Here is a 17,796-nt window from a genome sequence, read left to right as displayed (position 1 = left end):
TTATTGTAAAATCAAAGAAACATAAATAAAGATTATAGTGTATATTAAAATTTTATTTTGAAAAAATAAGATATATGCTGTGTTACAAGCTTTATTTTAAAAAGTCAGCATTTTAGTATAAAGTTGCTGAGCTTTTCAGTTTTGTCTGCGGTGTAAATGCATTATAAAAGATATAATAAAACATAGTTTCCATGTAATTTACTGTTGTAATAACAATCTGTGAAATAATAAAGAATTGCAACGAAACATCTTGCTGTCATGTCAATAAATAAATGAAGTTTGGATCCTGTAAAACTTGAAAAAATCGAAGACCGAACATTTTATGATGCGTTGCTGCTGTAGCTTACAACTGTCTACCACAAGAGGGGGCTGTCCAGCAGCGCGAGCCTCCCTGATTTTAAGCAGATTCATATTGATCCCAATAAAGTGATCAAACTCCTTAATGTTCTTCTCCTGCCGTCCTGTTGCAATACATTGTATTGCAACGTTATAAGATGTTAAAATCAAGCTATTCATCACTTCAATGAGCCCGTAACGGCTGTAAAAGTAGAGGAGAGCGTTTACAATTACTAACATTCAAATCAATTATATCGTCTGATATCATTAAAAAATACTGTTGCATGTTCACCACTTATATGAAAAGTTCAAACACGTATCTTCAATACTTTCTCTCTCCAAACTGATCGAGTAACTTCGGACAATATAGAAATGCTCCGAAACAATAAAGGCATGTTACATTTATTTTGAAAGGACGGGCCTCGGGGAGTTTGTCCGGGCAGAGCTCCGGGTGGTCAGGTGGCAGGCTGTCAATCAGCGCACTGAAGCCCTCCAACCTGCTGAAGAGTCAGACAAACAAGCGGAGGTTCGCTGCTATGACCACTAGGTGTCAGTCTCAGTCTGAAGACATGTTCGCATCCTCACCTTCTGCAGGAGCTACACTTACATAAGGGAACCCTCTCACAGTTTTATGAAGAAAAAAAAACAGCTTACTTATTTTTTAAAATCTCATTTTGAGCTGCTTGTATTCATCTTCTCTTTGTGCATGGTGAAGCTGACTCTGTAACATCTGGATGAGCCTTTCCTGCTGGACTTTTAACAGGTCAGAGTTCACTGTTCGTCATCCACACTGTACGGGTGACGTCATTATTAGCTTTTTTTTTCACTTCCTCCTGCTTCTTCATCCTATGATGCTGTTCATGCCTGCATCAGTCAGTCACAGCTGCTGCATCCTCATCTGCCTCAGTATCAACCCCAGCTTCTGCCCCCCTTCCAGGTAGGATGAGATCAGCCTCCCCCCCTCCTGTCAGACATGTTTTGCCCCTGTGGCTACTTCTCCACCTGAGTCACAGGAGAGCTGACAACACTGCTTCCACTCTGGATGTTAATCTTAATCACAGCAGGGCGGAGACTGACATTTTTCTTGGAGTCTGAGGAATTACGTCTATTCTTGTTCAGTCTGCGTCCTGTGCGTAAACATTGTGATTGTAGGTTACCGTGCGTAAAGGAGGAAAATGCCTATGGAATTGTTCCATATTTGTGACTCTCACTCTCTCCCTTTCCCTCTCTTTCTCTTTTTGCTTTTTCTCCCTTTAAGCACTTTTCCATAAAACCTCTCTGGACCGTTTCTTTTTTTTTCTTCTTAGCAGCCGTGAAGAGGAGGAGCGAGGGGGTGGGGTGTTGGTGTAAGGGGCGTGTTTTGGTATATAATACTTCTAACCGAGAAGTTTTGCCTGTCGCCTGCCGCCTGGTCTTTGGGACAGCATACATCATCCCTATAGCCGCTCCAACTGGGAAACTAACTCACCTGCAATCTCTCCAACCAAATAACCCCCAACCTTTTGACTACTGCCATCTGACATGGAGACCCAGCAAAGACACGGACACCACTCACTTTGCCACACCTGCCGGAGAACGGAGAGCAGCAGAATGAAGGTAACCAGACGGAGAACATAGTTTTATACTCTCCGGTTGTGCTGTGCGGGTCTTGACAGACCTCTTGCTGGGTTGTAACGATGTTTTCTTGGCTTTATAAGTGAGGAAACCGCTTCGGGCTGAGCAGATGCATTGAACGCATCATTTTTTTTGTGCAGAAAAAGCAACCGGACATCTCTTAAATTGCATGCAACGGATAAAGTTCAACATGCATGAATGACATTGGAAGCACCTGAAGCTTTGAAGCATCTGTGCAACAGGTTACCTCGTAGAATAGAAGAAAAACAGTTGAGAGGCGTTTTATTCTTCTCTTTTCTGGATGGTGCGTCCCGTTCGCTGGAACTTGGAGCAAACAGCTGGTCTTTTTGTCGGCAGATAGGGGGCGGTAGGACTGAGGGTCAGTGAGCTCATCTCAGGGTGAGCAAGGGGAAAATATATGCTGAGTCTGGCTTTTCAGATAGTTAACTATCGAGCAGCCGGTCTTGCAACTTCTGGAGAGTTGTGTAAGAGCGAGAAAGCCAGAGATACTGTCTACTTTTTTCCTCCAGAATAAGCACTTCTCCCAGGTGCGACGCGGTGACAGCGGCTGATTACAAGTCCAGGGGGGTGGGGGGCATTATTTGTATCACGCAATAAGCTTTTTCTGAGTTACTAGGTCAATACAAAGAAACAGCTTATAACGCTGGGGATCGTACATGTTGTACAAGCCTGCGAAGAGTGTGCGTAAAAAGTGGATCCTCTTATATCACGCTGAAAGGCAACATCTGGCTGTCATCTGGGACTTTTTTTTTTTAAGAATTTCTTTAAGTCATCACTTCTGACATGTGTGCCTGCAATTGTTGATCAGATGCATTATGTTGCAATGTGTGTTTCTGTCTGCAGGTCAAGAAGATGTCTTCGTCCAGTCGCGCGCTGCTCTTTGCACTGGCCCTGACGCTCTACGTTGTGGAAATAGCCTCGGCGGAGACGCTGTGTGGGGGAGAGCTGGTGGATGCGCTGCAGTTCGTCTGTGAAGACAGAGGCTTCTATTTCAGTAGGTTTTTAAAGCGGCACAAGTTCTCACAATGAGCTGCGCGAATGTTGCTTGGCTTTTTTTATGTCCCTCTGTCGAGTCTCACATCTGTTTGGATAGCTGAGACTATCGCTCTGTCTGTGGCTGTGCGGTATGCGTGTTTGGTATTTGTCTTTCTCACACGCACACACACACATACGCACACACACTGAGTAAGAGTGAGAGAGATTATAGCCAGCTGTGTGTCTCAAGACCTGGTCCAGGCTGCTCTGCTGAGTGTGCGCATTCTGCCTGCAGCCCATACCTCTCATTGCATATGAAAGGCCGGCGAGCTGTGAAGGCACACACGACCCCGCGCGACACAATGGGCCGCTTGTTTACCAGTAAAGTAATAGCACCCCAAGAGGCATACCAGTCACCTCAGCACCACTGTTCCCAGGCCAGGCGACCATGCTGATGACTCGGAGGGGGGAGGAGGAGGAGGCAGGAGGAGGGAAGGGGGGGTGTTTTTGATGTCAGGTTAAGAGGACGGATCATTAACATCAATTCTGATCATTGCTTCCATTGTGGCCATGATGGGAATAGCTGTAAAGCATTATGGGAAAGCATTGTGGTGGCTGTTAATCCTCAAATGGATAAGCTTCTGTTTGCACAGTGTTTGCCTCAGTCATACCTTGCCTCTGCAGCGGAGACACACTTCTTTTGAGACGTTTTATTTTCCAAGAAGATGTTTGCTAAGTCACCCTCTGCTTTTTCACCTTTCTGTCAGTTTCTTCATTATCAAATGTAGGCTAACATAGATCGCCTTCTTTGCCTTTCCTCCCCCTGGATCAGCCTCTCTTCCCCTCTCATGTTCCTCTTCCTCCTCGCCTCCCCTCTCATGGGATTTCTCCAACATTATGTGAGGCACGGGACTTCAAACAAGGCCTTTATTAGTCACAGATAGTGTTCCCCTTTGCAACATGCTAACCGTATTCTTCTTCACCTTTTTTTTCTCTCTCTCTTGTCTTTACTTTCTACCTCTTTGTTTTGCATTCTTGACCCTCACACACCCTCTCCCTGCACTGATCTCCTTTCTCCCGTATTCTCCACCTCTCTGCCCCTTCTCTCTCTCTCGCCCTGCTCATCCTCTTTATCTCTGCTGACTCGACAAAGGACAAGGTCACAGAAGAGTTTCCATTTTATGTGTTTGCTCTCCCAAAGGTCTGTCTGAGAGCTCAGCTGTGTGTCTCTTCTGGGTGTCTACAGGACAGCGTGTTTACTTGTGTATTCACTCATTAAAGGACTTCCAGATAGTCCTAATCAGATTATCCTCTACAAACAAAAAGATTTGTTGCAGTTGGTCATAGATTTCCTTTTATCCTCTTTGGGCTGCTTCAGTTATCAAAGTAATCCTGCAAAAACAACCTAGATTCATTCCTGTCAGTGTTATCGCCTTCCTCATCCCTTGTTGTGTTCCTCCTCAGGTAGGCCAACCAGCAGGGGACACAACAACCGGCGCCCCCAGAACCGTGGGATCGTAGAGGAGTGTTGTTTCCGTAGCTGTGACCTCAACCTGCTGGAGCAGTACTGTGCCAAACCCGCCAAGTCTGAAAGGGACGTGTCGGCCACCTCTCTACAGGTCATACCCGTGATGCCCGCACTAAAACAGGTACGTCTCAACAACAACAACAACACGCCAGTATGGGAAACTCTGCTAATCCGCGTCACTATCTGTCCTCACATCTCCTGCGCCTACATTCACCTCTGATCCTCGCCCCCATGTCCCCGACACAGAGTACACACTCAGACCCACGCAAAGACAGGTTTATCTTGTTAAATGGCCATTGCTAAGCAGTTACCTTCCATGCAAAGTGCTGACCGCCGTGGAAAACGTGGAGACAGTTGCAGCACATTGTGCTCAGGAAAAGGCAGAGTCATACTCACAGACTGAGACAGTGAGTGTGTGTGAGAGAGAGAAAGTCTCAGGGACTGCTGGGCCGTAACAAAACAGTGTGTTCTGAGTGTGTGATTATTAGTCACGGAACAGCAAGCTCTCTGAAACGGGCATCCATTTTGATCTGCGCGGTCAGAAACACCTGACCCGGACGGTGGAGCTTCTTAGAGATATGTCACAAACACGCAGAGAACTGGCAAAGCGTTTCAGGCTTTTTCACTGCAGTCACAAGACCGAGCTGTGGCTGCTTTCCAGACCCTCAGACCCTCCTTTAGACAAGCGGGGAAGATGTTTTTAATGCTTCTGCTTTGACTTGTTTAAAGGGTTTAAACTGTCAGGAGAAAAATAATGTAGCTTCTGTTTGAAATGCAGGAAAAAGAGGCTGCAGGGGAATTAGTTGGGACATGTCCCTAGTTAGTCTGGGCAGGGAGAGTTGATGGGTACAGCCTGCTCTGAGGGCCAGCTGTTCTTAAGGCTATTGAGCAGGCCTGCAGTGAATGAAGGGGGGTAAACACTCCTCAAGTGGCAGGACCAAAACAAGCCATTCAGACGGAGCACTGGCTACTCGCGCATAAATTCTAGCCTCGTTGCTACCACTCCCACTCTCCCTCAGTCAGTGGTGCTTAGCTAACAGCTAACGCCGCTCGATGCTGTGTGTTTTTGAATGATAATGTGTTAATGTGCGGTTTCATTGGGTCCGTGGAGGTTAGGCAGTTCAGCGGGTCGTTGGGTGAACGACGCTGTGCTCCTCATATGTATATGAGGCAAGTGGCCGCCCTTCCTTTGACAGTATGTTAAAGAGGCTGAACTAAGCACTTGTTGACAGCTTCTCTCAGTCGAGGAAACCAAAACAAGAGCCAGTCGGAGGCAGGGCGAGTCTGTTATGACGCTCAGCGCTGTAAGAATGACATTTGATTTCCATTTGAGCGGCCCAACAATGACTGAATGTTTTCACAAAACAAACAAGTTTTTCCTCCATTGTAATAAGTACATGCACAGCATCTTATCACTTCTAATGAACTCACTCCCTCTTTTCCCTTTTTTCCTCTATTTTCGCCTGCACGGCACAATAGGAAGTCCAGAGGAAGCAGCATGTGACCGTGAAGTATTCCAAATACGAGGTGTGGCAGAGGAAGGCGGCCCAGCGGCTCCGGAGGGGTGTCCCCGCCATCCTGAGGGCCAAAAGGTTTCGGAGGCAGGCGGAGAAGATCAAAGCCCAGGAGCAGGCGATCTTCCACAGGCCCCTGATCAGCCTGCCCAGCAAACTGCCTCCCGTCTTGCTCGCCACGGACAACTATGTCAACCACAAATGAGCCCGCTGCCAGCCCTTTGCACAGACAAGAGTTTGGAGGGAGAAAAAAAGACTAGGGGATTATAGCTTTGTCTCTGACGTCATTTCTGTGGCAGTCCTCTTTGACCTCCCCTGCCTGTCCGAGCCCACCAATCCCTCCCCCCTCTGCTCTCATCCACTACTTCTTGACCCCCTCGCCCTATTCTAATGCCCCCCCCCCAACCCAACCCACCCACCCTCCTCTGGCACACAAACATGCCTTCACATTCTTCCCGTCTGAACTCCCTCTCTCTTTCAGTCACTGACACAAAAGGCACAAACACAAATGATGAACAAAAAGTTAACAATTCGGCTGAATGCAATTCAGGTGGATCCTTAAGCAAAAGAGAAACGGGAAAAGGAGAAAAGAAGATGAAAGAGATCTGGGCTCTGCAAGTGTCAAGAGGACACCCAGCGGAATGTTTTTTTGTCCTTGTGGAAGACAACCGAGAGTGAAGAGCAGCTTGCATGAAAGAATCCATTCCACTTCATCTTTCCTGAGGCAAAAAAGAAAATCTCTGTTAGTTCTTTTTCTTATTAGTTTGCACCTCTACCTATAAAGGGACTTCCACACTGTAAGGAATTATTTTGTAAAATTAGATTCCTGTTCCAGCACCTTTTGATCACAAACAAAAAGCAGAAAAGAGTCTGCAAAATTGCACATTGCCACGGATTACGTCAAAGTAAAGAAAAAAATGGCACTATTTTTTTATGAACAATGAACGTGTAGCTTAAAAAAATGTCATGGTGCTAGCTTTGGGAATGGACTCAAAGAAGAGGTTGAAAAGCACGTTTTTTTTCTTTGAATGAATATTAAAACTTTCCGTTTTAAGGAAAGTGTGACTTTAAAAAGAGGAAAATAAAGGATATGGGGTGCTCCTGACAGTGGCAACGTCAAGGGGGAAGTGTCACTGAGAAAAGATTCGGGCTGTGTCGGCGTCTCGGCTCACAGCGAGTGCTAGCGGCTGCTCATCACTAGCTTGCCAGCGTAAGCGGCAAAGAGGGACCTGTGACCCGGTCCCCGTCCCTCCCGTCCCTCTGAGGCTGCCACACACAGGGAGCAGTGTGGGGACACATACGGGACACCGTGGACCGCCTGGATTGGGACAGTACTACAGTTCTGGGACAGTACTTCCTGTTTGCCATGGCTTTGCAGACTGCTCTGACAGGAAGTAACATGGCATGGACAAAGAGCAAGTGGGATAATGATGATTATATTTTATTTTGTCTTTTTTTTTTTCTGTTTTCTTTTCATATCAATGTTTCAATGAAAAAAGGAAAAAACCCTGTCAGTTTCTGGTACCGTGACATTCCTGTTTTTCCAAGTTAGGCTTTTTTTGTTTCCATGGTTGTTCTGATGTTATTTTACAGTTCTAAAGAAAGGCACAAAATTTCAATTCAAAGGGAAAAAAACAGCAATAATGTCAACTAACATTTTATTTTTATTGTATATCAGTAGTATTCACATGCTTTTGCCTGAAAACAAATACTTGAATATATATATATACATCTATATATATATATAAATATAGATATATAATTAGTTTCCAGGGACATTGTGTTATTTTCCTTTAGTCTGAGCTGTATCTTGCGTAATGAGCCGCCAAGCTTTTTTGTTTGTTTGTTGAAATACAAATAAGGGCACTGTATAAAGGCATTATTTATTTTGTTATAAAATATATTTGAAAAATTGGTCCAAATAATATACGTAGCACTGATGCTCAACTGACGGTTTTACTATGTATGATCTCTGTTTTCCAATTGGAGTTGTAAGGCTTTTTTGTAGATGCTTTGTACCAAAAATAATGTCTTTTTTTTTTCTCCTTTTTTTCGTCTGCCATAGTTACTTTAAATTAATATTTTAACAGCAGCATAGCCTGGATTGCTTAGGCATGTGATGTCACAGAAATAGGCACATACTCTGAATACGTTGGTCTGCATGGATGTCCAGAAGCCTGCCAGGGTGATCTGTGAACAAGGAAAAGCATCAATGAGTGAAAAATAACTGTTCAACATTGATTGTACTCAAACCCACTATGTTTTTGAAGCCACTTTAGTATTTGATGGCGGGGGGAATGATCAGTCCTTCATTAAATCATGTCTTTGTAATTGTGCACGGTGTCCTATGGTCTTCTGAGGAGCATCCTGCCCATGTGCCAGTGCCACTCATGTTGTTGTCGGTTTGGGTTCACACGGCCATTAATGTCCGGTCAGTTGTAGATTTAGGGTCGAGCTTACATGTGTCTTACACAAGTTATTATGTTGATGCCTTAATTGAAGGTTATGATGTTGCTGTGATGCCATCAGAGGTCACGTAAAGGTCGTTGTCTATCATGGAGAGAGCGTATCATCGAATCACCTCACTGTTTTCATCTCTCTCTCTCTCTCTCTCTCTCTCTCTCTCTCTATCAATCTATCTCTCCTTTCCTCTCTGTTCGCCCCTGATTTTATGCATCAACAGTGTGTTTGCATGGCGAGGGGAAGGGAAGCAGGGTTGTTCGCCTGCCTCTCACCCCTCGACAATCTTCCAATCATCCATCCATTATGCATCTGATGAAGGGCTATCACGCTGAAACATTTCTGAAGCACTCAGGAAAACAAAACAGAACAATCTATGCTCTCCGATGGAGAAGTGGAGTAAGTGCTGAGTGTAAGTGATAATCGTGTTGTGGAAGGGCAGCCACAATGAGACAGCTCTCTGTGACAAACCACTGAAGCCCATGTCAGAAACAAGGTCATTTAGCGCCACGTCATGCTTCCTCCTTATGTCACGTGTCACCCATGAAGCGGAGACGTAATGGATACTCGCCCCGCTGCGGTGAAGACAATACTTTATATCTCAACCATCACGGCTGCGTCCTGTCTCTAATTATATTCTACTTCAGTTGTGCAACAAAGCAGGCAGTGCAATTACTATTATTATTATTATATTATATTATTATTATTAATATTATTGTTATTATATTATGTTCTATTTTATTCTATATTTTCCTGCTAGGACTGCATTCATCCACTATTGTAATGTTCAAACAGGCGACTCTAGTGTTCCTATGAATGGCGTGAAAGACAACCACTTCTTCTCGCTGAATATGAAGAGATACCTTTTGCCGAGCAATGGCAACTTTTTCTGTGTCAGTAGCTCACTCAGCCTGTGTGTATTTTATTGATTTAACCTCTGCACGCTAGAACGTCCGAAATGCACAATTCATGTACTTTCATTTTTAATATCAATAAAAAAACATTTTATCAAACGTACAATGTCTAAAAGGTTTACTGCTTTGTGTTCGGCCCGTCCTGGATGTTATGCCTGACGTCCATTTTTGAAGTCTTTTTATATCAATTAAACTTTATGTACCCTGTGAATGATTTATTGCATCTCGAGGCCTCCAGTTGCTTTTAGCACCCTCTCACCCATCCTCCCACTTCTCCCTCTCTGCATCTCATGCCTGTCTGTCTCTGTCAGCCTGCCTGTCTGCCTCCTGCTCTGTGATATGACGAGGTAGAAACCAGCAGCATGCCACACTAAACCTGACCTGTTCCCACCCATCCGTACATCCATCCTTCTATCCTCCAGCGGCTTGCTAACTGCTGGAGCAAGCTCCGCTCCTGCGGCTAAGTTTAGTAACCAACATGTCTCAAATTATCACGTGCATATTCCCAAAATGGCTCGACCTTTCATTGTTGACATGCATGCGCACACCCACTCATGGGAATGTTGTTACCGGGCAGATTTTCAGTTTAGTATCTTTGTTCCCAGAATAAAGCCGTTTTGGGCGCTGGGGTTTTCTTGGTGCAGCAGAGTTTACAGAAGCTCTCTGTTGTGTTTTTAGGTTGGCATCAAAGAGATTGAACTTTACAAGCAGGAGAGGCAAAAAAAAATCTGTCTTTTTTTGGCTTCAGAGTTAAGTTCTGCCTGACAGTGATGAAATGCACATGAGCAGCTTCTGGGAAAGTGGAGAGACCCGTTGGCTATCGCTGTGAAGGAGCTCATGTTCTGTGTTTTATGGTCATAAATCGCTCAGTTGAAGCACCTTTGCCTGTCTCTTGAAACCTTTTTGGACTACTAAGGAGTTCGTCTCTTGCAAGCAGAGGGGGAAAACATGCTGGTAGTGCACGCCTTAAAAGACCTCTGAGGGATGTTTGAGGCTGCAAAAGTTACTTTACACGCTTGCAAACAAGCAAATTCTCCGCATTTCGCTGCTTTCATGAAGTGAATCCTGCATCATTAGTTCATTCCCGTCTTTTGATAAATGCATTATTAGAGAAGTGTTTTTTAAAGTGTCACTCCCAATAAAACACTTTGCTCGCGCTGACTATTTTGAACATGCAGGTGTGTGTGTGTGTTCTCCAGCAGCCGCTCTGGGACTGAGCCCGTTCCCTGCAGGTGTTTATACATAGAATAACTCTCTGGAGTTTGGTAATGAGATCAGGGACTCTCTGTCCCTCAGGGCTCATCACGTCACCGCTGAGCCTGACAGAACAGTGCCTGGCACAACATAAGTCAACCAAAACAAGCCAAAGCGGGCCACGAAGCGCCAAATCATTTACTTGTTTTCCTGACTGGTTGTGTTGGTTAGATCTTGTTGGGATCATTAAAGCTGATGCCGCACCGGTGTCCTTAACAGACCTGAACAAGGTGGAAGGCTAAAGCTTTTCTCTTGTAACCGAGGCAGGTATGTACTCGCTGTAGGTGCAACTCACATCTGCATCTAGTACAAAATTGTAACGTAAAGTAATGCCTCCTCAATCTAAGCCTCTGTAGCCAATTTAACCATAAACCCATGCACCCATCCTCATCCGAGAGGCCTCCTGAACTGTGGAGCGGGGTGTAGCTGTGGGTGGCACAACTCTCCCAGGCCTGACATTGGAAACTGCCAAAGAGCACACTAGAGTTAGTTGTGGTTGGCCGGATGCACGGGATGCATGTAAGGCCAGGCCAACTATTGAGGCACAGGGTTTGGCAAGCCCAGACCATCACAGCCCAGCGTGGCCACACAGGCCAATTAAGACGGTCCTTCTCCTCTCCTTTCTTCTCCTCCCCCTCCTCTCTGTGTCTCTCTCTCATCTCTCCCTCTCTCTTTATCTCTCACTTTCTCTCTTGTACTCCCTCTCTCTTTCTCCCGATCCTCACAAAGCGTGCTCACACATTCCTCTTCTCCCACTTTGCCTCCCTAATTGCCGCGGACTGAAAAGAGGGATGGAGAGAGGGGAGTGAGATTGAGAGAAAGAGACAGAGAGAGGGAGAATCGGAGGGAAAGGGGGTCACACCAGAGAACCGCTACGGCCAGGACAAACTGTACTGTCCCCCTGGAGTAGTCAAAACTCCTGTGTGTGGTGCGCTTGGCCTCCAGCTCTCTCTTTCTCTCATTAATTGCACCAAAACATAACCATTTGGCTAATTTCCGCCAAACAGCTTGATTTCATAATATAAAATATGATTCAGTCTACATCCTACTCCGGCTCTGAGGTGGTTAAAGCAGAGCCAGAGCATAAAGAGGGGATTGTGTTTCTTCAGCGCCCCACAAAACTATCTAATTGTTGATTCCTAATCAACCAGGAGCGGCGAGGAGGCTTTCCTAATTATGTAACCGTAGGTTCTGACACATTAACAATGAAGTGGAAGTTTTGGTGGTTTCGGGTTAGGGGGCATTTTCTCCTTGGAAAAAAATCTTGAACTCTATTCAAAAATGTACATGACGTACATCACAGTTTTTAATGGGCACGACGCTAAGACAAAAACAAACTATTTGGGCACAGAAAAACAACTTCACAACGTCTGATAGCATGAGAAGGATCCCTGCAGCCCACGCACGCACCAAACATGGGCCGCTTCGGATGCCACATTTATAAACTTTTGCAATTTTGAGGCTTTTGGTGTCTTTGTCAACATAGCAGTGAGAGGTCAGAGATGGGAGAAAAAACAACAGAGCGATGTGGATGTGACAAGATGTGTGGGGTAGACTTTATTCTGGAGGGGCCAGTGCGAGGGAAATGAGGTGGTTAAGCCATACAAAATCATAACAAAGGGGGAAGTGGTTTTCGGTGTGGTCACTGGGTCATTGCACGACAATTTCCTTTTACTGGAAAACAAGGGGGTCACAGCTTTACACTGAAATATACTCTGTGTGTGGTGTGCAGACCGCCTGGGCTCCACTTCACAGGGGTCAAATGTCATTTTTAAGATTTCAAACCATCCAAAGACAACGTCAGCTGGCGTTTTCACGCGGAGTTGACCTCGATCACTTTGTGAAATATTCATGGATTTGTTAAAGGCTAAATTTAATTGGAGGTGTTGCAGCAGGAGTGAAGTGGGTGGCAATAAATGTTTAAAAGCAGAACGCTGCACTTAATTAAACAAGGAGGTCAGCATCTTGTAACGTTTAAGGTTTCGCACTTTTTCACTCTAACATTATCCAGGTGTGTCCTTACTTCACTCCATCAGGGCATTCATCATTGTTGCACGTCGGTGTCACTATGCCGAGGTCACCGGGGCACTACCTGGGACTACACACACACACAGGCAATGCTTTCCTGCCGGTTTCCATGAGATCGAAGTGAAGAGTGCAAACTGTTGCAAATATACAAATGTGTTGGGTCGACACGTTTATTCTTAATGGAAAACTACAAAGAATCAAAACTGTAAATCCAAAGGCAGACAATCAGCGATGCTGGCACTTGTTGTGGTGGTAAAGCAGCCTGCACAATAACCAGGGACACTCCCCTCTATGTTTGAACAACATATAATTACAGATCAGGATAGGAGAGCCCATTCTTTGGGGAAAATAGCAATCTCTCCTAATTACAAGGCAGGCCATGATCCATACCTATCCGTCACTTCAAATAACTCTGTTGGATAACTCGCTGCTGGAGCGGCTGGCGATATTATTCCTGTTCAGGTGGAGATAAACAACACGAGCAGCGCTGACAGGGCCGTCGCCTGAACTCAAATATACGGACTAAAAACTGGAAATCCAGCTTTTACGACAAGATTTTTTACATTTAGACGTCTGTAAATATAAAAACGTAAATGCTTGATTGTTTTATAAGAAAGTAAAGCAGCAGAAGTCGAAGCAACCGCATCCTCCGACTCCTGTTCCTCATGTTTTCCCGTTTTCACAAACCGTACACAGATCCCTGCGGATGTTATTATGTGCTTTTGAATGACAAGTGTTGAGTTGGATTCTGTGCAACAGTTGAGCGAGTGCCAGCGTGTGTGTCCAGCTGTCATGCTCACACACACAAACAGGCCTGCAGTCTCCAGTGAACGGTGTCAGCGCACAGCTATGGCGGAGGCCAGATGAGCATTCTAGTTATCTTCCTCGCATAAACAAGATAAGCTCCTTTTCTTTGGTCCTCGCCAGGGCCCGGGGGTTACAGAGTTCTTCCCTTCTATCGCTCTCTCCCGCTTCCTCTCCTCAACCTTTTTCCGCCTTGTTTTTCTGCAACTTCTGTTTTCTGCAGGATTCGGAAAACGGCAAAGATCTTCTGGCTCTGGATAAAAAAAAGTATCATCTGGTGATGAGATTACCAAATCCCCTTGATATTTTACCAGGAAAAAACTCTCAATTATACTTCTCTTGATGGAAATTTGCTACCTTTTAAGAATGACAGACATTTCTGCTATTGTTGTGCACCAAGACACGCAGACACACACACACAGCACAACACAGGAGAGCAAATATCTGCGAGGAAATTGCTCGAGAAGGACCTTGCAACTGTGCCATTTGGCTGCCCTAAACCATTGTCCGCTGAGACTTGCCATGGAGGCTGGCAGCAGTTGTTTGTGTCTGCTGTGCCATCCTTCAGCCCGAGACTGTCAATTTCATTCTCATGCTTCAGTAACGCAAACGGGAAGTTGTCCAGAAATGCTACAACGGACTATGTACATATGTGTGTGCGTTTGTGTCTGTGTGACCACTTAAATATAATGGCCTTTGCCACCGGTCTGGCACACCGGCGATGACATCATGTTCTCTGAGTAAATCCAGGCAGAACACAAACATAAACAAACAGTCATGTATACGAGAATATACATGAAAGCACACGTGCAAATTTGCACTCATCCAAATATGAGCACAGGCCCACACGTAGGAACCAACACACACACACATTAGTGTTCACGGAGTCCCTGCTAATGATGGGTGGCAGTATGATGTTTGTGTGTGTTCCAAAAGAATTGGCATTAGTACTTGGGCCAAATCCGCAGCCAACAGCAGCAGGCTATTAACAAAACTGTTTCTTTGTTTGCTTTTTTCCTGTTTTTTTTTTTTTCTTGAGAGGCGCCAAGCAATTAATGGTCTGCCTATGGGAGAGCAGTAAACTGTGCCACGGTGCAGAACATATGCACAGTGATGCAAGACGTGACGACAAAGAAGAGACGATATTACGGCCGTCGTCAATGCGATCTTTATGAGGAGACGGATCAGAGGAGAGAGCATGTTCTGATGTCAGACAGGCCGACACGCACTTTTAACCATCCTGGCAACTCTTACTGAGTCTAAAGCCTCCAAGAACGTACGAGGAGGAGCAACTGTGGTTGTGTGTGTGTGTGTGCGGTAAGAGGATGGATTACCATGTTGAATGAATCCCCTTCAACGTTTAGTAAAGAAAAAAAAAAACGAGGAAACTTGGAGTACAGTTTGTTACTTCTTTCTCAGCCAGGTCTTTCTAGGAAAAGTGTAATTTTTGATCCTATTGGTGCAACATACGGTTTTCATGAAGGTCGGATAAAATGAGCAAAAATAAGGAAGAGGCGGGGGGGGGGAAAGGACATGAGTCAGGGTGGTAAAACTGCTGCTTTCAAATGTAAACAACTTCTGTTGAAGGGCTTTTATCTGCTGTTATATTGTAGCACTTAAACAACGCTGATAAGGAGAATAGATACACTGATCAGGAAGTAAAGAGCATTATGAACTTTAGTATTAAGCGCCGCAGATGTATCCCATTAAACAGTGTTGTTTATTTTGAAATGTTAAGGCAATGATTGCGCAAGTATTTACCATAAAAATGAGCCTCTTTTGGTCTGTTTGTCTCCAGGTTGACTGCAGGTGGGGGAAGGTTAGAGCCATCAAGGCGGATTCAACACTCCTGATCACAGCTGATCGACCTGCATTTAGAAAGGCTGCCGACCATGCTCCCTCTCTCATTCCTCACCATGTGACAGCCAGGAACTCTTCAGCTCACCCCATGAACTTTCAGTTTTATTCTTATTTTACACACACATCATGACTAATAACACTTGGCATTACTGAAAGTACAGATGTTGCATGTGTTGGCCAAATAAATCATTTGAAAGGTGAATAGTTTGTTGACTTCCTCTTTTGTTGACAAGTAGGAGCCATCTTGTAATATATATATATATATATATATATATACTATCAGTAATGTCAAGAGTGTTTATTGTTTGATTATATATTATTATTATTATTATTATTATTATATCAAGTGACAAAAAACTGAGGGAGAAATGAGGGTTGTTCCAGAAACAAACACTGTTTATCTTTTTGTTGCAGGAAAAAAATTAATTTAAGCAACATTTTTATCAGCTATTGACGACAGTGATCTTCTTCTTTATATGCATGCTACCTCATCTTCACTGAAAATGTTGGACTCAGTGTACCATGCGGCGATTTGTGTCTGGTTTGGGTTTTCCCGCATTTCACTGCATCATTGGCCTTTCTTAATGCTACATGAACTGCCTTCTTATTTCTGCTGTCTAACTCCTGAAACCTTCGATCACATGTTTGTCATTCCTCATTCTCCATTTGTCTTGAAAGTGCTTTAAATGTTTTCGCTCCTTCATCTCGGTCTGAGCTGCAGCGTCGTCTTAAACTGGAGCGATTTATTAGCTTGGAAGATAACAGCAGAATAAAGGCTCATTTGATTAGAGCCGAATGCTGAAGTCATTGTTAGATGAACTTCCTGCTTGTTTTAGGCTGTTGTCTGTTCTGTATGTGAAACTTTTTATGCTGCTATACACATATACTGTTCAAGTCAAGCTGTGTTCTTAAGAAAAGCAATCTTAATTTTAAAGTGATTTTTGGCCACTAGTAAAAGTTTTTCCTTTGCATCGTGCCATCTGTCTCATCTATACGCAGCCCACCTTCCCCAGACCTGCCCACATTGCATTAGCAAAGCGCCGAGTGCACACGTCCAGAGGCCCCGCCGGACACCAGTCCATGGTTCAATATTTACCCCCCCCCCCCTCCCATCTGATAGTTCAAAAATCCCGTCCACCGGCTTCCCTGTGGAGAAAAGCAAAGAGAGAGAAGTGGGGCGAGTGTGCAACGAGGAAGGGCCCGATTAATGTTCAGCCAGGTGATGCTAAAAAAGAGGATATTGCCGTATTATTACCGAGCCATAAAAGTGACAAAGAGTCAGATAATGATGCCGATTTACAGCCCTGTGGTGGAACTGAGTACACAGAAAGAGATCATGTGACTGTTAGATAAGTTTCTTAGGAGTGATCCTTGTGGTGTGCGTGAGTGAGAGCCCAGTGTTGTGTTCAGGGAATACAAGGAAACACAAAGACTCTCAGTGTCCGGTGGAACGATTGCATCTCCAAAATGTTGCTTTAATTATATTTTATTCTTTTTTATGCTGAAATGGATACATCTTCAAAAAGTGCTCTTTATGCATAGATGTATCTCATGTATCCAGGGAGTAAAAACCAGCTACCATCCTGCTCCAGATTGGATGTGGGTGATCCGGGGTTATAGCTCGTACAGACAGCTGCCTTTATTACAAGAAAGTCATAAAGCCAGAAACAAAAAGCTACAAAAACACCCCAAAATTGCCTTTGGTTTATTGTCCATTAACGCAGAACATCATCAGTAATTTCCTGTTACTCACTGCATGCACATATCCTCAGGGCTTTCGAGTGACCCCTTGAGATGAGGTAACAGCAGCGGTTTCACCTTAACTGCACATTTCAGGGCTGGAAAATTAGCAGCAAATCCACATTTGGTTCCCCGTACACATTTGGCTAATTCATATGTGCAGTGTGTGCATGTTCCTAAATGCACGTCTGTGCTCATGTGTTCATACCCATCCAAGTTTTCTTTCTGGTATTTGTGTTGTCAGTGTGTTTGTGAGCAGCGGCTGTGACAGGTAACCAGGAATTATCCGGTGGCTCGCTCCCCAGACAGACGGTGTGCGTACGCAGTGTGCCAGGCTAGTAATTGTGGGCTCGCAGGGAGAGAGGCTATAGCATGTTAGCCTTATTATTATCATTAAAGCGAGAGTTAGCTGGCTGTCTGAGGCAAGGTCCAACTGGGAGATGCTTCTCCAGACAAACTGATGCTTACAACACTTCTGTTTGTCCGTGTGCCCCGTGAATCAACCGCTGCTGGTAGCAATTACTGCCCGGCCGTCGCTGCAAATAACAATTTGTCTTTATTTGACATCCAGGGTGAAATTAATTTCCAAACATTTCAAAATAAAAGGTTGATAGTTTTACAAACCTCCTGTCTTCAGTGGTGTGATGTGTGTTGATTAATAATGTCAGTTATTAGCCTCGTGTGTTGAGCCACCTGCAGCCACACAGTCTGATCTGAACAATGAGAGCTGCTCAGCTCGTAGCGCTTA

The 17,796-nt window shown here is 44.6% G+C and overlaps 1 protein-coding gene across 1 annotated transcript; it reads left to right on the top strand.

The window, feature by feature from the left end:
- Window positions 1–1,745: 1,745 nt before the first annotated feature.
- Window positions 1,746–8,324, top strand: igf2b (insulin-like growth factor 2b). Its single transcript, XM_069685712.1, has 4 exons — window positions 1,746–1,932; window positions 2,815–2,969; window positions 4,415–4,595; window positions 5,954–8,324. Exons 1-4 carry the CDS (start codon window positions 1,858–1,860, stop codon window positions 6,191–6,193), a joined length of 651 nt encoding a protein of 216 aa, XP_069541813.1. The 5' UTR covers window positions 1,746–1,857; the 3' UTR covers window positions 6,194–8,324.
- Window positions 8,325–17,796: the final 9,472 nt, after the last annotated feature.

The sequence above is a fragment of the Semicossyphus pulcher genome, unplaced genomic scaffold, assembly GCF_022749685.1.
Source record: "Semicossyphus pulcher isolate SPU_LCO1_2020_fin unplaced genomic scaffold, fSemPul1.0.p SCAF_8, whole genome shotgun sequence".
Lineage (NCBI taxonomy): Eukaryota > Metazoa > Chordata > Actinopteri > Labriformes > Labridae > Semicossyphus > Semicossyphus pulcher.
This window is presented reverse-complemented; position numbering and strand designations above follow the sequence as displayed.

Coding starts and splice junctions, on each gene's coding strand:
- igf2b (XM_069685712.1), top strand. CDS start 1,858: ATGGAGACCCAGCAAAGACACGGACACCACTCACTTTGCCACACCTGC. Junction 1,933..2,814: donor CGGAGAGCAGCAGAATGAAG/GTAACCAGACGG, acceptor TTCTGTCTGCAG/GTCAAGAAGATGTCTTCGTC. Junction 2,970..4,414: donor AGAGGCTTCTATTTCAGTAG/GTTTTTAAAGCG, acceptor CTCCTCAGGTAG/GCCAACCAGCAGGGGACACA.